Below are 24,111 nucleotides of genomic sequence, written 5' to 3'. Positions count from 1 at the left end.
CAACAAATTTAGAAGAAACGATGATCTGTGTTCAGTAGAGAAGGAACATTTAGGAACATTATCGGCAAGAAGATAAATTTGGTTCTAGCAAACTATATTGTTTAACAATTAATTTCACCACAAAAGCAGATTATAATGGTGCTCGCCAGAAGATTTATAGAAGCTCATAAAATTTTGAAATATCAAGGAAAGCATAGAATGGAATTGGTTTAGGAATAGCGTAAGAAAATATAATATTTTCTCTATGGTCACTGTCTTATTCAAGCGTGAAGATTTAATTTGACCGCAAACTGAACAATTTCATTCTCGGAAAGTAAACGAATCAAAACTTTCTTCTGTATGTTTGCCAAATCAAGAAATTGTGCGAGATATGCCAAAATTTTAGATATCGAATTTAATTTTTCCCAAATCTTTAAAAACAACCTCCTTCTGTGGAGAAATTTGTCTGCGAATCTGCAAAAGTATTTATTGCTGTGATTCGGAGAGGGTGAAGCTCTCCAAGCTGGAGAGCTTTTGTGTTCGCCCTCCCGCCGAGTGATATAAAGAGATTTATTCAATCGAACAAACAATAGAATTAATATATAATTCTATGTCTATAGATGAGTTGAAATTAATTCCTCATTGTGTGGCCGAAATTGTTATTTTACCGGGTGCCTGTGCTATCAAATGACGGACTTTTTCCCAGGAAGCGCCGAAGGAGGGAAGAAATGTATTATATATGTGTATATTTTCATCGTTAAATTTCAGAACACGGACAGTGAATGTGATATTTTCAATTAGACTTCATTTAACTTTTTATACCGCTTGCGCCTCCCCAAATGAGGCGCAGGCCCTACACCCAGATTAATATTAATGTACGTGAAGAATCTCCATTAATCTCACTCCTCCACTTCCACTGTCCACCACGATTTCTAATTAATTTTTTGCCAGATAGAAGCCCCGTCACCATTCAAAGTCACGCTGGAAGACAACCAATTGAGGAGTTGATTGGGGCTGTGATGGTGAAAAAAGTGGATGGGAATTTTTCAGTTTTATTCTCTCAATTCAGTAATCGACTTTGATGGTGTTCAATCTTTGCCAATTGGCCGAAAAGTTTAGCCAATCTAAGCGGTTGTGCTTCATGGTGCTATAATTATAAATCACCTCGTTTAATTAAGCGCGGGAAATCATTGTCAATTTTTGATTTAATTGATTACTACAGCCTCTCACAATTACGCTGTTGTTTCAATCTCGCAGCAGGATAAATTACATTTCCCGCAATGTCATCACTCGTGATCGGCTGCAGAATTATGGGCAAAAAGTTAATAATCTCGGACTTGAATAGCATCATATAGCAGACAATGCAGCAATGTGTCCGGGAAAAAATTCAGCCACGAGCTAGAGAATGACACTCCCAAAATATGTGTGTCATTGTGAATTATATCGCTACATATCATATGTATCACTCACACGAAAGCCACCCCAAAGTCTGACACCCCGGAGCAAAGGGTGATGGATATAACAGTAGCATTGCAAAACACAGTGAGCTTTGAAAGCTCACAGAGGAATTTTGACGGGGAAAATAATTAATGCAATAATTCTCAGAGGCACGGGGAAAAAATATGAAATACAGATTGTGAATTTGCCCTGTTCTGAATTGTGCGAATCGGAGTGAGAGATTTTATTTCTTGCTCTGCATGTGACACAAGACTCTAACCTCAGCAAATATGCCATAGCATCTTATTCACACACAAGTTGTTGGCAATCTAATAAGGCGCCTGGCGATGAGGCATGGCAGAGGAAGCACACACATAGAGTCCTTTTTGCAATATGCGGTGTACTCAATCCAATTCCATCACTCCACTTCGCGTTCACAGCTCATACATACGTGAGGGAATGTAAAGAAGTAGAAAATGGCATTACGACCAATAAATCACAAATGTGTGCAGCAGAGCAAATAGTGAAACGAGGCCGCAAGGACTGAACGCGCTGCGATGATGGCAACTAGATAAAAGCAGTTGATAGCTTTGAGTCCATACCACATCATCTGCATGCTTCATATTTCTCAAATCCCTTTGTGACTATTGATTCCGGGGGCTGCATCCACTCGCAAATTGAACTGTGCCGTTGCCGTATCGTTAATTGTAACGAATTTTACTGCACCCTCAGGATGTGCTCTGTCACAGTGACCCAAACTCTCGCCCAGAGGACGAACGGATACAATTCAGGTGGCATGTCCACCCGTGTGAGGCTTTTACACTGGTGGTACGGATTATTTTTACGCATAACTAAAGCATCCTTTCAGGGCAACATTGCGTCCTCTTCATAAGCCACTCGAGCCACACTTTTAAGTGCGGGAGATGAGTTTTTAAAGCAAAGTACTCAATGATTGACAGTGTGAAAAGCAAAAACGCAGAAAGTTCTTTACTAAAAAGTTTGTATTCATTACTTTTTTCCTGCAGTTTGTATGTATATGTAGAGATATTATTTTACCTCTTGATTTAGTACACCTGCCATGAAGTGTATCTGCGATGAAGTGTGTTCAGTTGCACGTGAAATTTGAGAATATCGTCTAGTGTTTCATTTGGATTCGACATCTGAGAAATTAATCCGCAGTGCAGTGTATTAAGTGGGTGAATTAGAGAGTGGAGAGACAATGCACTGCGAAATTTGCATAGAATTTCCCATGGTGAACTTCCTGTCAGGCTCTTCCGCCTTCACGGTCGGTGGTAAACTCGTGGCAGCATAAAAAAGGACGTAATTGCGCTACGTAATACTTCTTTTTATCAGTTGAATGTTTAACATAAAAGTCGCGAGAGGGAGAAAAAATTGAAGGGGGTGAAGTTGGACATGAAATGAGAGAGTGCTCCTCATAAACAAGGTTGAATTACAAATGGAAATAAAAAAGGCACGTATAAAATATTTATGCTTTGCCCGCTTTGCCTTTTCATTTTTTTCTCCTTCATCTAATAAAAGCACCCAATATTGCTTCGTGAACCAAACACTTTGGTGTGACCTCAGAGGCGAAAAGCGCCACTCTCAAGAGGGGTTTTTCAGTGCAAATTAACGATTATCATGTGTAATGCAGGCAAGATGGAAATTCCATTTCGGGACATTATTATTAATCGTAAAGAGTGAATTGTAATTTGTATTCATTTATGTCGACCACGGGAAGCTTTCCAGCATGTCAAAAATAAATTGCACCACATAAAAACTTTAGGTAAAATCATTAAAATTATATGGACAGAAAATACTTGGAGAGTTTATGGACAAATTTGAATTCCTCCCGTTCCTTTATTCTTGATGCATGTGAAACAATATTTTGCCACTCCCGGCTCAGGACAAATAGGACCGGGCATTCCATGAAACTTCTGGTCATGACCCAAACTTTCTTATGAATTTCAAACTTCCTAAAATAATAAAGAGCTCTTGATTACTCGGAGTCATCTCAAAATTGCCTTCTCAAATTTCATTAATACACAAAATTCACTGCTTAACATTGTGTATACGCAAATTGGTATTTATTGAACAATTTCTAAGACATTAGCAACTTCTGCTCTTAGCTTGTACCATCACCAGATTCAATTACATTAAGCAATTTTGTAATCTTATAATCTCCTGCATAATTGATATTGTGTTTTAATGTCAATGGAGAACTTACACTCCATATTAATTTGCATAAAAGCGAAATCTTGTCCAAGGTGTGACAATATGCTCGTGATATCACAACCGAGTGTATTATCTGATTGAGTAATTGACTGACTGTTGTTGATAATACTGCAGTTAAGAGATAGTCATAACATTTTTGGCTGATATTTTAATCTTCATATCCCTTTGCATATAAATTATTTCTCTTGACTAGGCAATGTGAAATTTCTCTGCATTTGACCTGAATTGAAAGTATCTGAAATCTCTCCATTGAGAAGAGAGGCTGAAGGAGAAAGTCATACAACAATGTATTCAGAGACTGTTTCACTCAATCTCTCAAATCCAGATTTGAGAGGCGAGCTTTAGAATAGAAGGGTTGAACTTTCCATTTATCTCTCCACAACATTAGAGAAAATTGAGGTTTATAATGTTAAAAGCATCCACCGCAGTGACTTCAAACAACTTCATCAGAAAATGTAGTCCAAATTCTTGGAAAATGGCTCTCGTTGTTTTGAAATTGGAGACTTTTTTTTTGCTGAATTCCAATCGAGGTCACGTGGCAAAATGTTAAATACAACGTGACTTTTATAGCGCCTTTGAACTCGGTCTATTTGTGTGATTAATTTCTCGACCTCTCGCCCTTACATCCCCCAATTTAGTAGCTTTTGGCGCAACTGTGATCGGTGTTTTGGGTCGGCAGAAGAAAGGCGAAATGAATGACTTAGGAAATTTAATAAAAGTTCTGACGCAAAGTTTGTGACAGAAATTGGGTTAAATTTATGAAGAAGAGTGATATAAGTTGTAATTAATTGTATGCAATATGTTGTATTAAATTTTCGTTTCATAATATCACAGGATTGCAGTGTGAGAGGTGTAATCAACGTCATATTATGGTTTATTTTCAATCACCTTTTTATTGCTCTCTATGATCAAAGAACGCAATTTTATTTTATTAACATTCTGCAATTGATACACTGCGGGAGGCAATTTGATTTTATGTGCATGAAAAATAAAAAGTTGAATTTGATTACCAGCCACCGTGCCGGGTCGCTTTTCCATGACCCGAGACAGTGCTGACTGTGCAAATATGCAAATTGTGACATGACCGAGAGTATTTAGAAAATTTCTACCAAATATTTACCAATGGGGCGAGTGTAGCCAATTTGCCATCACTTTACACGCGTCGCCCGAGCCTCGGCGTCGTTGACATAGAAAATTGTCTGGGGGTGCGTGGCAAGTTCAGCCACCCAAGTTCCCCGGAGCGGCGACGTGAGCTGAAGTCCAATGAGTCAAGATGACTTAGTGTCAATTCTGTGAGGGGGTTATCTTGGACAGTTTGAGGGTATCTTGTTTGTCGATGGTGTGAAATGTCGATCTGAATGAGAATCAAGGGTTCAGTGCGGTGGAAATAAATCCCTCGGCTATGATTCCCAGCAAGATCCCACCCCCATCCTTGGGATGCACCCATTGTCGAGTATTGATCTCTGTGGCATGACCCAATTCAGATTTATCACCATTTGGCCTCCCCAATCACGCAAGGGGCCTATATTTCCGGTGGCACGGAAGTTTGTGTGTGTCCTGAAGAGTTGCATGTCGAGTGTATTGAAGAGCCGTCAAGAGAGTGTCAATTAATTGATGTTGAGTGTCAATTTCAATTTCACAAATCATATTCTTGGCGGAAAATCCATACCGAAACACTATTAATATCTCTTTTCCCACTTTCAGGTGAGCATTCCTGAGCCGCAGTATGATATCTTGCCGACCACGTGGCGTTTCTTCGTGGAATTTGGTGAGTGAAATTCGCATGTCCAACACAAAATGTTGTCTCACACGCTGACAAATTCGCCCCAACAACTTCACGAGCACCTCCATTCTTTTCAACAACTTGAACACTTAATTTCCGTCTGAGCTTCTGAAAAATGAACACTCTGCATTGTTCGCTGCCTCTTTTTTTTCGCAACAAGGGCAGCCCAGAAACACATATAAAACGACTGCCCTCAAGAAAAGACATTGAAAGTTTTTTTTGCCCTGAATCACCACCCAAAAAGTCCCAGATGGAGATTTATCGGGTGAGGCGCTGCTCGAGTCCACGTCAATTAATTATTATTCTGGAAGTAAACTTCCAACTCGTGTCCGAAAACTTATGTTTTGGGTCAGCGGAAGAGGTTCACAAGGAAGTCGATGGGAATGGTAAATAGTGTGTTTCCCAAACTCCTTTGCGCTACACTCCTTTTCCATGCAACCACAAAGAGAGAGAGAGAAAGAGTGGGGGTTGTTTATCACAATCGATCATGTGGAATTTTGTTAGATCATATTGACTTTTGTATTCAAACACTCAATATGAATGTATGTGCACTTGAGTTCACTTTTATTTATCCCACACTTTTCTGGCCTCTCGGCGTACAATGTTCTCTTTCACTACAGTGCAGGATAGTTTTATTACTCCCAACATAATTAATCTGCCTTCTGAGCCGTGGTGATTTATTTTTCCGACATTTGAGTTGAATTTCCCATTCTGAGAGCCTGCGAGTTTTAGTGCCAAACCACCCTTGCTGATTGGGAATCACTTTGGGGGTGACGCCCAATAAATTCTTGGCAGCCTGGAAGCGTGTCGGTCGCGAGTGATTTGATCGGCACGTGCTGTCTTTCGGTCACCACCAAATGGAATCAGACGCACTCATCGCACTGTTTGACTACTCGCTGATATACGGGCGACCACTGATAAATGGGATCAATAAACTGTGGGATGGTGAATAAAGTCACGCGTCTCCGCTCGCTGCACTGCCAAACGAATAAATGTCAGTTGCAGCCTTTGAATGGGACCGCTAATTAATCTCCTGAATGGCTTTTGGGCCGTAATCCAGGATAACGAGGGTGTGCGAGTGGTGGTGGTGGTGGAAAGAAGTGTCTTTTGTACCGTTTTGATGTAAGATCATCTGGTTTTGGGGCGACAGGGACAGAATGGCAGATGCAGAGAACAACATCGCAGGGGTTACGGTAGGAAATTTAAATAATTCCCCCCGAGGGTCCACTATAAAACCCACCCCGAGACTTGCGGAGAGTCACAAAGGATTGAGAATTCTCACTATGTTGTATTTGTAGTGAAAGTTTTCAATGACAGCCATGGATAATGTATTACGTGTAAACATAGGTAATGTGAATGTGTGTGCGTGTGTGTGGTGAGAAAAAAGCGAGAGGGAGAAAAGCTTTTCAAACCTGCGGACCTTCTATTCATGTAAAACTTTTATCACAGTCGTTGACATTTTCACCCATTGTTATATATATTTTATATCTTGATAAATTGTAAGGAAAATGGTGAGGGACTCTTTTTCGTCCATTCACAGTGTGTTTGGGAAAAACTTCCCAAATGGCACTCTTGTGAATTTTTGTGCCAAGTGGAATATGAAGTGTCGATGGAAAAGTTTCTCCAGACAACAATCAAGAAATGATGAGAAAATTTTTCAACTCAATATTTCATCTTATATCCTGCAATCAATAATGCCCAAACAGACACTATTTCCATCCCATTAAAGTCCTGTCTCCGCTGCTATGTGAAGGCATACCCTTAGCAGGGAATAAATATGAACAGTGACACAAAGAGGTGGATAAATTAACAAGAAAGTGCATTTAAGGTTCAAATTTCACTTTAATTTCCCACTTCCGCTACTCATTTGATGAATTCTCAAATCCCTCTTGCTTTAGTTTCACAAGAGCAACTTTCATTACGATCCTCATTCACCTATCTCTATGTTAGTTTATAAATTCTCTAGACTACGGAGATATTGTCAGAGAGGGTGGAAGTACAGAATTTAATACATCACAGGAGCGCCAAAGTGCTTAGTCTTAAGAGCGCCATATCGGAATACAAGAAATGAGATAATCGAGGTGTAATGCAAATCATGTAAATTTTACACAACTCCAAACTATGCGAATTGCTTCATAAATGAATAATTCCACACTTCTTGGGATGATATTCAATTAAAAGAGGTGACATCGTCACTCCTATTCGCACGAAGACAAAGTTTTATTCCTTTCGCGCGGCATGAGGCTGTCTTTTCCATGAGAAGCAAACTTTTCCACTGGTTTCAAACGGCACGAAATTAAATTAAATTCTTCATCCTTCTCCGCCCACCCGCCCGCCATCAAAAGGTAACACTGTGTTTTATTGTCAAGAAGATCTCACTATCAGGATCTGGTGTGGGTGTGAGACACACCTTTCATGCTGCCTGAGGAACTCGGCTGAATTAACAGGAAGAGTGTGACGACCATTGATATTTCTGATTGCAATGGAATGCCAACAACGGGAAATTAACTCCCTCGCGAAGGAATTCACATCAAACGAAGAGGGTGTAGAGTTATATTCTGTATTTGTCCCCAATGAGAAAGCTTCACTTTTACGTTTCCCCGCACTGACAATTGTTGTAGATACAATTGAGAACAGAGGGAAGAGAGTATATAAATGAATAAGAGGTGCTAAACAAGTTACAGAGCGGAAGCTTGCGAGGCATTCGGATAAGCTGCTACACTGGAGGGATTTTAAAGGCGTAGATTTAATAATTGAGAGTATGCATAAAATATCCCGAAAATATTCATCTCTGTGCGTGCAATGTTAAGAGTTCACATGACGAGTTGTATTTCATCCAATTACTTCTGTTTACTGCCATTAATACGCTGGCAAATAGTCGCTTCATAGCATCACTTAGTCTTGACAGACGTCAATTGGGAATGGTGCATTTCACTGAATATTGTAGTGCACAGTTAATTGATTGCGGAACTTGGCTGACCAGGCAACTTTTGTCGGTGGCTGGTTGCGAATTTTTCGCGTCACTTCTCGTTACCGTGAAAGCGTCACAAGCAGTAATTGGGTGGGCAATCACTACTTAATAACCTCTTTAATCTGGGCTTCACACTCTGTGAATTAGTTTGCAGCGGTGACTGGCGCAGCAAAATGCAGCGCGATGGTGGAAATTGGCGGAGCTGCCCATGGTTGCAGCGCGGAAATTAATCCACACCGGCGAGATTGATGAGTATTAATGAGTATGTGTTTTCATGGTGAGGACTTCATCTGCTGCTGACGGCAACGGGGCGTAATGGCGATGTGAAAGACTGCGACCATCTTCGGTACCGCCGCTAATCGCTGACTTCCAGTGAGAAAGATAAATTTCTGCGATTACGTAAATTAGATGCGGCTGTGCCCAGACTTGGACGCCACACGTAGTATCGATCTGCGCTGGGGCCGATGGTGGAGTGTTCCGGAGTGTCGCCGGGGCGAAAGGAAGGCATAAATCAGATACGATTTAAACTCACCAGGGCGCCCACAGAGTGGCCCCAGGCCTGATAAATCATGATCCAGTGTGGTTATCCGGAACGCGTGGGTGGCGCTCCTCATCAATTCACGCAACACATTTCCATGTGATTCATTGCATTGTCATGCCAATGCAAGTCACGAGGTGTGCAATTTTCATCCCAAGAATTGCCCAGCAAATTGCATCGGGATTTGGCCAAAATTGAAAATGTCACACGGCTTGTCTTTTCATGCAGTATGACCGAAGGGAATTTCAATTTTCTGCGGATAATTTTAGCGGTGATCTATAAATGGGCTTCCGCTTTATTAAGCCTCGGTGAATGCATTGAATTAAATATACTTAATGGCGTAGATTATAATTCCATTCTCATATGTTGGCCAGTGAATTTTCGAGTAAACATATATATATGAATAATCCATCTCACTAGGCGAAATCCAATGGAATATCACGGGAGGATCAATAGTGACTACCCCTGCCTTTTCAATTGTTGCCCCGGAACACAATACAGCTTCTCCTCTCCGCCTCCAATAATGAAGCATAGCCTTTCACCCATTGTACTCCCTCTCTGTTTGGCTACATGTAATGTACAGTCTCGCATCAGAAATACTGCCTCACGTTATTGTTCTTACGTATTATTCAAGCGATTTCCTTTCTAGCGTAAATCTTGCAGTGCGGAACAATTAGAGAATTGTGCATGTAAATCGTTTTTATCTTTTCCAACTGTGCATCTCTATTTTATCCACTGAACTTCTAAGTAAACGGATGTTTGACAGGTTCTCACGCTGTACCTAAAGACTGATAGACATTTCCATACAGTCGAGTGGAGGGAAATTTTTCCATTTTCATGGGGGTGAAACAAAACAAAACACAAGTCTCTTTGGATGTATCCACATTAATCGTGGAGAAATCTCAATTCTGACAAATTATCCCGGAAAAGTACTTTGAGGATTTCCACGTGGTTTTAGCACACTCCACGGAGAATCCCTCCAAGCCCACTCATTGGCTGCTCCATCAACAATGTCGGAGATTAAATGCTTGAGAGTGCGGGAGAAGAGAAAATGAAGTAATTTATTGCTAAGCTATAAATGCCTTCCCAGTTATTCCATTTGCAAGATAATTGGGTGGCGGGTTTATTTTGCAACAACCCCAGCAACTCGAGGGTAACTCATTCTGGAGCACAAGGGGGAGGGAGCATCATCAGGAGACTTTTCGATCACGGCTCTGGGATACTTTGTGAATAATCAGATGATAAACTTTACATATTTCTCCAGTTTTCACAATTTGGCGTGTTTCCACAATATCTGTGGTTCGGGTATATGTAGTGAAAAAAGAGGCGCATGGGGAAAAATTCCATCAATTCCTATTTTTGCGTTCACTATATGGTAGAAATTCTTCCCAACTCCATTGGAAAATGCAAAAGAATATGGTCGATGGAATGCAAGGAAAAAGCAATTTTGCTCCGAAAAAGTTAAATACGATACAGTGAGTGAAATTCGTTGGGGAGTACCATTAAAGTGGATAAGTTTTCTATTCCATATAAATTATTCTTCAACTTCCTATCTCACCATCGAAATTGTGTGCATTCTTTTCCTTCTTATCCACTTCTCCACGAGGAATTTTTCGTCTCTGATTCTGCCATACATTTGTATCTCTTATATTGCAATTTCTCAAGCGCATATTCTACTGTTTTTTTGCATTTTGCAAAATGTCCCTCTTCGTCATGATTTGGATGTGGACAGAAATATCCTCTCCATCCTTTCTCATTTGAAACGGATAAAAAATGAGCAACTTTATAATGTTATTCAATTTTTTTTTCAGACATTCATATTCACAAAACCACAGATAGAAGTGAGAAAAAAGATCGCATTCTCCTAACAGTCAACAAATATCTCTCTTCCAAGTTTTCTGCTCTTGTTGGTATGAATTTTTGATGACCACCAAACAAATAACGAGATAATATTTTTCAAATTCAAAATTATTGCTCCACAAGCCACACTGTGAATTTCCTACAACTTTGCCAATTTTCCTGGTCTACGTTCCACGTAGAGGGCGGACAATTGCTAAGATTTCGGTCTGTTTTATAGCAAAATCCTTGCACGCATTTAGTTGAAAATGCCTAATTCGGTGAATTTGGCGCCTCTCTGGCTTCAGTCTTAAGCCTCCATTGTTTTCGCCCCCGAGGTGAGTTTATATCTTGCCTCAACGGCGGGAAAGCACCGTGCCATTGAATATTAATAAGAGAGCATACGGAGGCGCTCATTTGGGATTCTCTCATTTCGTTGGTAACCTGCAAGGCGTAGGTGTGTTTTCTCAATTCGGTGATTTGTGTACTGGGCCAGGCAGCTGGTGAACTGCCCATTTAATTGTACTAATCGCATTCACTTCCTGTGCATAAACTTTTAATCAGCGACAATATTTTCACGAGAACCTGGCACAACCATTGCGCGCAAAGTGGCTGAAAGAGCAAAGAGACAGGACGACAGAATATATACACCCAACTTTGTTGAACTTTAAAATATTTCACATAATTTTATCGCACAGTTAAAATTGGAATTCTCTCCATACCTTTTTGCAAAATTGTACGGAGCGCACCGTCTTAATAAATTCATAGAACAATTTTTGGCGTGAGAGAAAAACTTTCCCAGCATGGCAATAATTTAATCTGCTATTGCAAAGTGTTGCTCTCGTTGATATATAATTTTTGGCACAAGTTAAGACTTGTGAGATTGTGTGGCAAACAATACTGTCCCATCAGGGATAAAAATATCTGGACAGCTTCATCTCAAACACACCGAGGGGTTGATATATTTTGGGGATGAAAACATTGGAAATCACAACACTCGTCAAACTCTAGTCTGAACTGTTTACATTTCGGTATCTGAAAATGGATATGTAGAAAGCGAACCCACGCCCGATGTATCGTCGAGAACACAAATATTCCATCTCTCCTGGCAAAACTGATAAGTTATTAATAATGATTGTTTTGGCAATTGCTCTTAGGGGAGAAATTTCCATCAGAGATCAATATTGTGTGAAAATTTAACATTTCTCCCCAGAGAGAATCTTTGGTAGAACGGTAAAGAGGGAAGAAAGAACTCTTCCGCAAACTTCAAAAGTTGCTCAGCAAGTTCTTTCAACAGAAAAGATTTTTAAAAGATTAAACTCACGAAAAAGACATACAAACATAAAATATCCTTTATACATATTCCAACATTGCTCAATTGAGTTTGAGAACCAAAGCCAAGTTCCACATTGGATTCAATTCTGCGTCGCGACGTCATAGCCGCCATAAAAAGGGAAGAGTTGGAACTGAAAAGTATTTTCTGTCACTGCTTTTCCACCAAGATTCGCTGTTCTTCGGTGTTGGCAAACTCTCAACATAGTCGGAGAAAATCATAACGTATCCACAAATAATATCGTGGGCATTTCGTGCCTCTGAGACGTGTTTATTAGCTGATTACTTGATTGCGTGTAGCGTCCGGTAAGATATTCCTTTATCATTCCAGCCAGAAGGCGAAATATCCCCGAACAATCGACCCGTCCACCATTTTTAACCAATATAGTTCCAAGCACGAAAACTGATTTAATTCAGTCACGACAAAATTGATTTTCTCACTTCGGAGAGCCCTTTGCAAAAGGTGGCCACAAGAGGAGCTGAGCCTTCATGGGGATGTATTTTTAAATAAATACCACAATATAAATAGATTTTAACCCTTTCTTGACTTTGGACAATTCCTTCGTATAAATTTACTTCGCATTCTATCAATCCTGTTTCTTCCTTGTGTTCTGAAGAGATAAATGAACATGTAGAGTCTTAACATTTGAGCAATTCCACTGTCATCTTGTGTCTTTTCATGTTAAATTCATCCACACTACTTTCAGCAAGTTTGCAGAAACGTCATTATTATCTCTCTTAGCTTCTCTAATTAAACTTTTCGACACGTATTTGTACTGTGTGCACCTGAAAACACATTTAGTCTGTAGTCTAATGAATGTTTCTAAAATTCACATGCTTTCCCACACTAAAGCTCTCAGCGTCATTTTGCTAATTGAGGTTTGAGCAACCCAAGAATGCGTGTGCACCCTTTTTTCCCGGTCGAGTGGCACAGAAGTGATGAATGATGAGACAGTGGTGCCGCAATGTTCTCCACTCGGAAGCTCATCCCGATGTTGGCTGTGGATCACCATTCGCTTTTTGTGCTCACGTGTGTGTGGTGAATTTCCAGAGGAAATAATAATTGGAGATTCGCATGCGTCACGTAGGCGGGAGAGGAGCTGAGGAGAGCCAACCTCTCGTGTGCCATAATATAGATTTCCGTCATAAAAAATACATCCCTTGACCGACAAACAACCACCGAAGCCATCGCGGCAAATTTGAAATTATTATTCTGTGGGGAAAATATGAGTCGGTTTGGCCGCATCATCGTCATTTTCATCAGTTTCATTGTCATGAAGGGGGGATCCAGAGCGAAATGGGGTTTTGTGTGTGTTGGTGTGTGTGTGTGTGGAGCTGTAAAAACGGATATTCTTTCGGTATTTGGGGCGAGCTTTCAGCCGTGGGCTATGAATTTGAGTATATATTGATTGAATTTTACTACGCGATGTTGAGGAACTTTTGCCTCATTTCACGCAAAAATGATGCACAGCTCTGAAGTGTACATAAAATGAACTCCATTCCGATTGAATTTCAAGTTGATTGATGTTGAGAAGGAAGAAAGGGAGCTTCGAGTCTTTGAAAATATTTATGTAATCCAGAGATGTTTAATATTTCAAATGGGTGTTCATATCATATAGCACAGCAAAGTGTTTTCACGTGAATTGTGTCGCCTATTGATCTTTCTGTCTCACGTCAGGCGATTAGCAAATAAACTGAGTGCATTTGCCAGATCTTGCTCACATGTGAATACACTAGCAAGACCAGAGATACTGGACAATCTCTTGGGAGCGAAATGCCCTCTCTTGCTATCTCGGAAGTACCAGCTCGGCACTGTTCAAGAGGAAACGATAATTGCCGGGGTGCGGGGGTGGTCAAGAGGGATTCAATGGGTGGCAGAGGTCGGTCTGTATAATTCTGCTGTTTGTATCCTGTCCACCCCATCTTCATCATTTCGGCCTCCCCTTAAACATATCTTGACTCCCATGGCCAAGATCACTAAGTCACTACAATTTCCCGCTTTCCTGCAACATCCGCAGAGATGGTGCACAATTGTGGGTATGTGAGTGAGAGGGTGGAATATGGAAATGTTACGAGTCTCTTTAGGAAAATATATGAATCTCCATGTAACACTGAAGACTGTTTGTTAACTGTTTGTACTCTTTCTTCGCCGATGTCTTCGCAGTGAAATGGGGGTGAATTTATTCTCTCTATTTATTTTTCCGCCTCCCCTTCCCTCTGCCAAGATCCCAGTGGCAGCTACACGACGGTGAATATCATGTGTCTTCTGTCTTCGCAAACTTCACCAATTTGGGTATTGAGATGCCATATTTTGCGAGAGAAAGCGAAGGATGTGTGTATACGCAAAAAATGTCAAATATAGAGCAGGTATTTTCTTTTTCGCTGCCAATCCACCTCAAAGGATTGTTGATTCAACCACACTTCCACGCCATGTATCGAGTGTGTGTGTGCGTGAATGCTCGACTCTTGGGTGGCTGGGCTGTGTAATAAAATATTTGTTAGTATGTTGTGAATTATGCATGACTGAGCCCCAAATTTAGGATGGGCTTTTTAGAGAATAAAGTTGCCTGAATGTCTTACATCTAATTTCGCCCACTTTTCGACCTTTTCCGCAGATCACATCGAGGGTGGCAGTCTCTCAAAGGGGACACTTTGGTGGGGGATTTTCAATTTTGCCCATCTACATTATATCTGAGGATTCAATCTCCGAAATACATGCCATCTTCGAGATGTCATGTATTATTAATTTCCCTTTGTTCTCCCAGTAAAACAGATTGTGTTGTGTAATGCAATGTAGAAAAATAATTAGAACAAGAGTCAAAAAGCACATTCGCTGGAGATGTAGAAAGTTTTTTCTCTGTATCAAATGTCAAATCCTGTTTGCTGTTATTAATTGAATTCGTCGGTCGATGAGGGTGGTTCTAAATATATTACCCAACCATCAACTTCACTAGCATAGCGTGATTTTCGTGCTTTCAGATGATGACTAATTACATTTTATTAAAATGTTTATTCGTCATGAACATGTACAATGGATAATTTTTCCTATAACGAATAATCATGGGGGGTTTATATTTGAATGCACACAGAGATTTATTGGTCATTACAGATTCAAATAGATTTTCCAATTATTGCTTTTCATTGTAGCTAATTTAATTGTATAGTTTTAAATTTCCGCCCACTTGCACACTTTTCCGTGTCATGCACAAAAATTTTCACGCTCCTCCTAAAAGGATTAAATGCATCATGAATGGGCGTGTGGGTGGATAATTGAGGGATAAAATTCAATTTGTGAAAATATGTAGGTCCTGGAAAGTGTAGCAGTGCAATTAGTTATTGTTGCATCGACTGACTGTTGGGTTGAGGATGAAAATAGGATTTCCTCTTTCTTTTGCGAGAAATTCGGTGTGAGAACATTTTAATGTGATTTACTTTCTCGTTTCACTGCAACGAATGTAATTATTCGTGTAATTTTTACTCCAAAGCCTCTCTCGCTCTCATCATGGAAGCTCATGCGGAATTTTTTTCTTGCCGGACTTTCCCATGTTTACTTCACAGCTCAATATTTACTCATTTCACTCCCGTTTGCTTTTCTAATGGAAATATATGCACATATATTATGCAGCGAAAGGAATTTTCGCTACATCAAGCACAGACTGATTAAAGTGGAGTTTTTTTTTCAAAAGCTAAGTTCTCTCTTTTGTGCACTTTCAGATTACGCACCCTTGCAGTGAGCCCTGAAAATTCAACTAGCGAGCTCACGCGTAAATCCACATCCTCCGGACAGATCCGAGGTATTAAATGACAATCACCTAACATCCTCCGCGCTTCCGACCAGACAGTAGACAAATGCGAAAGATGCCCGAGATTGGCCGGAAGGCGCTGACACGCCAAGGAGTTCTGGGCATCGCGTGCGTGCTGGCAATCCTGACCAACCATGCTCTCGGCGAGGCTGACTGGGGCCAGACTTGTGGCCCGTGCAGCTGCAAATGGGTGTCCGGCAAGAAGACGGCCGACTGCCGGAACGCATCGCTAAGCTTCGTGCCGAAGGAGCTGAGCAGTGAACTGCAGGTCCTGGACCTGTCGCAGAACATCATCCCCGAGATCAAGCGCGATGAGTTCAGCGATGCCAATCTGCAAAATGTGCACAAGCTGTTCATGCGCAATTGCACGCTGCAAGATGTACACAGGGACGCCCTGAGAGGGCTCATGATACTCATCGAGTTGGATCTGTCCAACAATGTTATTCGCACGCTGCCTGTTGGTGTCTTCAGTGGTCTGATAAAGCTGAGGACAATCCTGCTCAACAGCAATCAAATAGAGGTGCTGGAGGACAGGCTATTCGAGAACCTCAATTTCCTGTATCGCATCGAATTGAAGAACAACCACATCCGCACAATAGGACTCAATACCTTCGTGAATGTGCCAGTCCTGCTGCAGATCTATCTTGACAACAATCGCCTCAGCGTGCTGAAGAAGGAGTCCTTCGAGCGACTCGAGAAGCTCGCCAGCTTGTCCATTCTGCAGAATCCGTGGAACTGCACGTGTGAACTGCAGCCGTTCCGGGATTTCATCATTAGCCACAACCTGTTCACCAATCCCACTACGTGCCACGACCCGCCCCATTTGCGCGGAAAATCGTGGTCGGATGTGACTTCGGATAACTTTGCCTGTCGCCCTAGGATCATAATGCCTCGGGCGGGAGCGTCTCTGGACGCTGGCGGAGAGAATGTGACCCTGACGTGTAGAATCAGGGGATCGCCCAAGCCCGACATCATGTGGATCTTCAACAAGAAGCCCCTTAACAGCTACGACACACGATTACATGTCCGGAACTCCCTCGAGGCCAGCCACAGGGACAGCATGGACAACTACATTTCAGATCTCACGATTGTGGGCGTGCGGACAAGCGACAAGGGAACGTACACGTGCGTGGCGTCTAACAGGGGCGGCAAGGACGAGGCGAATATCGTCTTGGCCGTTCCCACGAGTCCCTTCGGCGGCGCTGGCTCCAGTTCGGGCCAGTTCTCAAAGCTCCTGCTCATAGTCTGCCTTATCACCATCGGTTTCCTTCTGTTGCTGCTCATTGTGGTGTTCCTCTTCTGCTGCTACTGTCGGCGCGTGAAGAAGTACAACAAGAATGGGTCCATCAGCGAAAATGGCCTCGTGGCCTCGAAAATTGACAAATCCCAGAACGAATCAATGCTCGAGGGCGGTTCGGTTATCATGGAGATGCAGAAGAGCCTCCTCACCGAGGTGAACCCCGTGGAGAAGCCCCCGCGGAGAGCGGACGTGGAGTCAAATGGTGCAATTGACACAGACGATGGACATGAAGTGAAGAAAACACTGCTGGACGAAACGGCCTTTGGTAAGTCGATCATTTGCCACATCAATGAGCTTTATTGGGAGCTTTTGTGTGTGCATGTTTTCTGTAGAGATGAACATTTTACGCCATATGAAAAGCTTAATTAAATCCAATTGAATGATAAATTACAATTACTACATTGCATTATAGGCATTCATGCTTCATTAAATACACATTATTGATTCTGGAAGTGTAATTTAAAAATTATGTCAGGTGTTGGATTAATTAAAATTTAATGTTTTTTGAGAGGGTTTCTTTGATGCTTGGGAATCAATTGGGGTTGAAATTGCACAGTTGTCAAACTGTTTAAACTTTTAATTAGTACATGCATAAATGTTTTCTGTGTTGAGGAGAATTTTTACGTAATGTAATCACATTCGTGTTTCCCTCCTGCGAGCTCAACCCACTCAATTCCCCGCCCCCTGAATTGCATTTCATCCTTTTGTGCTGTAGCATGAACTAAGCGAATTGTATTGCACGTGATTGTGAATTCTGTAGTTTGCTTGGTGGCTGCATTGTCTTATCTTAAGTCACTAGGCTTCTTGACTTGCCTTTCTCGATGTGTTCAGTGGAGATTAACCCTTGCCCTAAACACGATCTCTCTGTAGGCAGTCATGACGATGAGACACAGTCTGTTGCACTGTCCGACGCAACGCCACGCTCTCGGCAAACTTTTGTAGATGACGGCTACGGCACGAATCTGCCGCCGGACTTGTTGGCTTTTCCGGCGCACTTCTCGCAAACACCGTCGCTGCAGACGTCCATGAGCAATGTGCATGATGGGCGGCTGTACGGGAAGTCGCCGCTCTCGAGCCCCGTGTATCAGCCGACCAACCCAAGTGCCGGCATCTACGCCACCGGCTTCCGGACTCTGCAGCATCCCGTGAAGGGCGCCGCCAAGGTGGCCAACCACCGCGCCCAGTCGCCCTTCACGCCGGCGCCCATTCTGTACCAGCCCGTCGTGATGAAGCAGGGCTATGTGACCATCCCGCGGAAGCCAAGAACGCCCAGCTGGAGCGCCTCGGCCACATCATCGCCCACAACGACCACAACGGCGGAGTTTCCCGCCGTCGCGACGGCGGACGAGTTCTCGGAGCCGGTGTATGATAATCTGGGCCTGAGAACCACCGCGGCGGGGAACTCGGCGCTGAACCTGAACAAACTGGGCGTGAAGGCGGCGCAGAAGTACAGCATGAAGGACAGGCCGCTGCCCGCGACGCCAACCGCCACTCTCGGTCAGTACGAGCCGTTGGGACCGGCTCCGGAGTCGGAGCCCCCCTTCAAGGCGAAGCCCACGAAGATTCCACCCAGGCCCCCGCCGAAGCCGCCCAAGAAGAAGCTGTCGGTGACGAGCGTGGGCAGCACGAGTCAGCTGTTCGAGGACGAGGGTGAGGACGGCACAGAGGTTTAGTGGTGGGAGTTCAGACGGCTCCTGCCGTTGCTCACCGCCTAGGCTCGGCGTCCCGACAAACATCGTGTGATTTTACAATTTACTATCCGCAACTGTTAGTGTATGGGGTAAAAAAAATGAGTAATTTATGTAACGTGAGAACGCGAGTGCCAACTAGAGGAAAAAAACAGTTTTCAACAAAACAAAAAACAAAGAGATATTCTTTCGGGTGGGATAAATTTTGCATTTGATTGCAAATGTGTGTAAAAGTACCTATATTTTCGCCCGGAATACACAAAAAAAACATAACACACAATTGACCAACGACATGATTTATTGATTTTCAACAAGCGGAGCAAAAGTGATTGTTGAGACGGTTTTTAGCGGAACCAGGAGGTATGAATTAAATTTCAAATATTTATTGGAGAGAGGAAGATGTGTAAAAATGAGTGCCTTTCATCGTTCTCCCGTTGAAGCTGAACATGTAGTGAGTGTGGTAGATGCAGAGGTGTTTTCTTTTCTAAGAACAGAGAATGTAATTGTGCAGGAAAACCCGCCGAGAACAGGACATTTGTTTCCCAACGCTGAGCCAACTTCAGCCCAAATCTTTTGGCAGATTCTTACTTCTATCTTCCCAGAACAGTCATCCAAAAGAACTTCATCGAAGTGTATGATTTTGAACGTTTAGTTGAAAAAAAAAGAGAGAGAGAGAAAGCGCAGATTTGCTCAAAGTTTGTTAAGCACAAGAATGAAAAGTTCACCCGAAATTCTCTAGAATCAATCTAACACTTTGTTTTAAAAGTGTTTTTCCCACTAATTTTAAGGGATGAATTTATAGCAACTGCAAAATTGTAAATGTGAAGCGCGTGGGAATTCCATTACTTTCGACACTAAGAATAAAAAAAAACTCTTTCGAGACTGATTTGTCACTTTTTGGTATTAGAAGAAATACGTATAAATATGTACTCAACAAAATTATTATTCAAAAGTACTCAAAATTCATGTCACACTTGGTTTTTGTGCATCTCTTTTCTGAGTTCCTTAATTTTTTTCCCCTCTTAGGTTTTAAGCTACAACTCGGCATGGCATTGAAGAACTATTTAGTTATAAAACACATTCTTAATTCTATTTAAAAAAAAAACCTTCCAATCCTTAGTTTTGTGGGCGTAAAGCAAGTTAGAGGAAAACGTAGCTTTTTATAAAATGTGCAGAAGAAATTGAGACGATTTTATGAATATAGAAATGAAAAACTAGGAATATTTAAATTTTTAGCAACTTTTTATGTCTTATTTTATAATAATCTGGACTACAGTGCGTACAATGAATCCAGTAATTTTTAGGTTTTTTATTCGCTGTATTTTAACACTATCTTTTAAGTGCATTTCTAGGCGGACCAGTTTGACCATTGAACCACATGTGAAAAATCTCACAAGAAATAACATTTTCTTTCTAAATAATCCTGACTTCCATTAAATAGACCTAGAATTGTTGTGTTACAGGTAGTGAAGAAAAGAGAAAATCTTGAAATATTGCATAGCATAAATAAGCATGTTTGTTTTAAAAGAATAAAGAATACAAGAAATAAGAGACTTTAGTTTTGTAATTAATCATTAATAAATTGTACAGTTGAAAACGAATATTCAAGTTCTTATAAACAATAAATAAAGAGTAAATGTGCTTTTTTATACCTGATGAATTAGTTTAAAAAAAAATAACACCATCAGCAAAAGTTTAGCAAAAGAAAAAAAAAAACTCCTCTACTTGAACAGTAAACTGACAAAATTTGTTTTCCCCAATTTATTCTTCATTTTCCGGTGATAAAAGGAAACAAACTCTTTGAAAATATTGTAAATAGAGCGCAAAAGAGCAACAATTTACTGTGAATCAGATGAAATATTTGCTATATACCCTAATAAGAATAATGAAATAATCTATATTATAATGAAAAATAAATGAGAACATAATTAATAGGTGAAATTTAAAGAAGACATAAATGATATATAAAACTTGCCAACCTCCATAATATATTTACGAGAAAAAAAATATAACTGTAAAATATTATGTTACATAAATTATTCGAATAAACGAAAAATTGAGAAGAGGATATAATTAAATACTTCGATTTTTCATTCTCCCTCCAACTTTAATAAATCCATACTGAAATAAACTCCCACTCAATTGTTGTCTGGCAGCGAAATTTTACGTGATATCGAACATCGGACTTTTTTTTCACAAATAATTTGATTTGTATAAAATTTCTCTCTGGAGACAGATTTTTCCAATTCAGTAATAAAATAAAATACAGTAATGAATTGTGTTGCTTTCATTCTCATTAAACACATACTAGGAGCGACATTTTTAAGAGAAATTCGTACTTATCAAAGGTGAGTTCATCATAGGGAAATGTCTGGATATTAATTTTAATAATCCTTCTGTTTCTATGCAAATGAGCAAAACCATCATATTTTAATTGCGCCTCTTTGCTGGGGTAACGAGGCCTCCTTTCCTGCCCTGTTGCTCTCCACATGTCCTTGTTGTTGTCACGTGAATAAATTACCTGACAGAGCGCTCCTTGAATCCATCTGTGTATCCACTTTTTCAGGATGGCGCCTCGCCCTCACCTGCTCTCGACTCACACCCGCCATGAATTTATCCTCCGTGTAATTCTAGTGTGCAATATATCAAGGTGCGATGTCGAGGGCCTCTCGGAGTCACTCTCTCAGCTCAGACCATTGAATGAACTATGCACAGGAGACGAAGTGAATCAGGTCGTTCGATGGGTGGCAGTTTGGTGGAGATGATCAGTTTTCTGGGGCGGGAGAAGCGCAAATTGAAGTACATTCTGGTCTGATTCGCAGTTCAGTTGCGGGTTCTGCAACAAAATACCCAATTTTTGATGTGAAACTTGAGCTAATGGTGAAAAATTTCAGCATCAATTATAATTACCGATGATATCCACGGAGTTTCGTAAGTACACAAAATTCGATCGTCAATGAATATTACAATCAATTTTGTTGCACACTCTTCGGCAAACCTTTACAATATACAAGTGCTAGAGCAATTTCACCTTTGAAATTTCGCCACTGTTCATTTTATGCTCGGCAATTCATGCAGCATACAAGAGTCATTCACAATGTTTAGTGAAGAGTAAAGATGCGACAGGGGAAAATGAAAATGGATTGGAATTGAACATAAATGGGTCAAAGTCAATTTATTTTCATTTGCCAGGCGTCATCGTTTCAGGTGATGTTCGGAGAATTCACCATCCGCACCACTTCATAATCACAGCTTTGCGAGTTCAAACAACATCCGTTGTAGCACATATCCGTTAATTTTCATCCCCAATTTCACATGAGGGAAATTTGCTTTCGTGACCTGCAATCGACCTGGAGATTTTCCCATCAACACAACCAAATTGAACTGAATAATTCGGAGATTTCACTTGAATAAACGCTGGGTTTAATTTGTTGGGCATTCGATAACATAATAAAAAATTAATCTGTGGCTGTGAAACCCTGCCAGTCTGGGAAAATCTTTAAATTCCTCAACCACGTCTTGTCGTTGTTGAAATTTATGACCACGTCGGCTGGGGAAATTACACAACGCACCATAAGGAAGAATATTGCCGAGGGCGTTAATATTTTATGGAGATTCCCTGACGATTTTCCTCACTTTTTTCCACCAGCAGACTCAAGGGGGAGAGAAAGAGAGAGAGAGAGCTTCTGGGCAGGCGAAGGAATAGCCAGAAGAAAAACTTTTCAATGATAGCAAAAGTTTGTAAATTGAGACTCTCCGCGTGTAATTATTTCGAATAGCAGAGGAATGTTATTTGGTTCCGGATTCTCTAATTTTTAAGGGTACTTCCAAACTCATTTTTTCGCATTTTGCCTTTCCTTTTCATAATTGAATTAATGGGCAATCCAGATTTTTTAACCTCGGCATTCTTATCCCTAATTTCACCCATGCTTTCGCCTTAGAAATCTCTTTAGGCGGCAGTAATTTGGGAGTATTTAAATGCTCTCTGGGCGAGATAAAAGTCCGCTGAAAGGTCTCGTGGGCAAAGTGCGGCCAAATAATTGGCTCTGTGATAAATTATTTCGTGCTATGACAAATCCACCACAATATATTCTAATAATATACTATTAGTCTCTCCAAGGCCTTGTTATGGTCGAGCAGGACTGCTCACTTGTGTCCTTTTACTGTCACTCCCAATGCTTGTTATCCCACTTCACCATTTCGCAATGGCAAATGTATGATGGCTGCATGAATTCCATCGGGAGAATTTTGGTCTGAACTCCCATCCCAAGAAGCATAAAGATTTAGAGAAGATGCTGAGTTTAAATCATCCCGTGAGAGAAATTTCTTCCTTCGATCCACACAATATTATCAAGCGATTCTCCTCAACGGAAAACAATTCAGATTGTTCTGCTTGAACGAATCATATTCCCATTATTTTCGAAAACATCTCACACTCGGTGCTGCTGATCCTATAAACTTGAATGTCAGAAAATGTGAGTAGGGACAATGTCACTTGCCATTCCACCGAAAAAGAACGGATTTTTTTCACGCAATGCTCATCTGAATATACCTCGATTGGATCCATTCCTGGAAAAACGATTTAATCAGTCAAATGAAGTTTCTTATCTTAAAACATGAGCATTCTTAATTTGAGTGGTTCAATTGGAATAAACTAATTGGACTACACTTTTCACTTAACAATTAATTTCTGCACATAAATATTCCATGATGTTTTTATTAAATATTCGAAACATCATATGAACTTTCATATTATCTTCAGCGAGCCAATAACACGAATAACACTCATTTCATAATTATATTTAGCAATTTAATTCAATATTTAATTATGATGACTGACATTTTCAAAAAAACAAACAAATGTAAGTTAATTAAATAAAAACAAATTGATATTAATGAAAAATACCCAGCATTATAGTGATGACAACGCTTTTCAACCTGAATGTGATGCTGAGAAATTACATAATTCATGATGAAAGCATTATCTAACAAAATTATTAAGAACTGTTTTTTACGACGTTATTTTATGTGTGTATAAATCACAAATTATGTGTGTTTATATGAGTTTAGCATAATATTTACGAAAATTGCTACATATTTCAATGCATGCGTTTTAAATTTCATATCGCCGTCAGTGTCCGTAGGATCGATTCATGTTTCCCTGCTGAATGCTGGCATAAAATAACATAATCTTTATTCTACAGCGAGAATC

The 24,111-nt window shown here is 40.7% G+C and overlaps 1 protein-coding gene across 3 annotated transcripts in view; it reads left to right on the top strand.

Moving 5' to 3' along the window:
- Positions 1–20,977, top strand: part of LOC132259944 (leucine-rich repeat-containing protein 24) — a 57,304-nt gene extending 36,327 nt beyond the window's left edge. For 2 of the 3 annotated variants that reach the window (XM_059757784.1, XM_059757783.1), the window contains 3 exons: positions 5,353–5,416; positions 15,823–17,476; positions 18,082–20,977. In XM_059757784.1, coding sequence (XP_059613767.1) covers positions 15,958–17,476; positions 18,082–18,884 — 2,322 coding nt within the window. In that variant the 5' untranslated portion in view covers positions 5,353–5,416; positions 15,823–15,957 and the 3' untranslated portion in view covers positions 18,885–20,977. The remainder of the gene's footprint in view (positions 1–5,352; positions 5,417–15,822; positions 17,477–18,081) is intronic. The other variant, XM_059757785.1, reaches the window with a different exon arrangement.
- Positions 20,978–24,111: the final 3,134 nt, after the last annotated feature.

The sequence above is a fragment of the Phlebotomus argentipes genome, unplaced genomic scaffold, assembly GCF_947086385.1.
Source record: "Phlebotomus argentipes unplaced genomic scaffold, Phlebotomus argentipes genome assembly scaffold_18, whole genome shotgun sequence".
NCBI lineage: Eukaryota > Metazoa > Arthropoda > Insecta > Diptera > Psychodidae > Phlebotomus > Phlebotomus argentipes.
The sequence above is the reverse complement of the archived record's forward strand: the minus strand, read 5'-3'. Positions and strand labels throughout refer to the sequence as shown.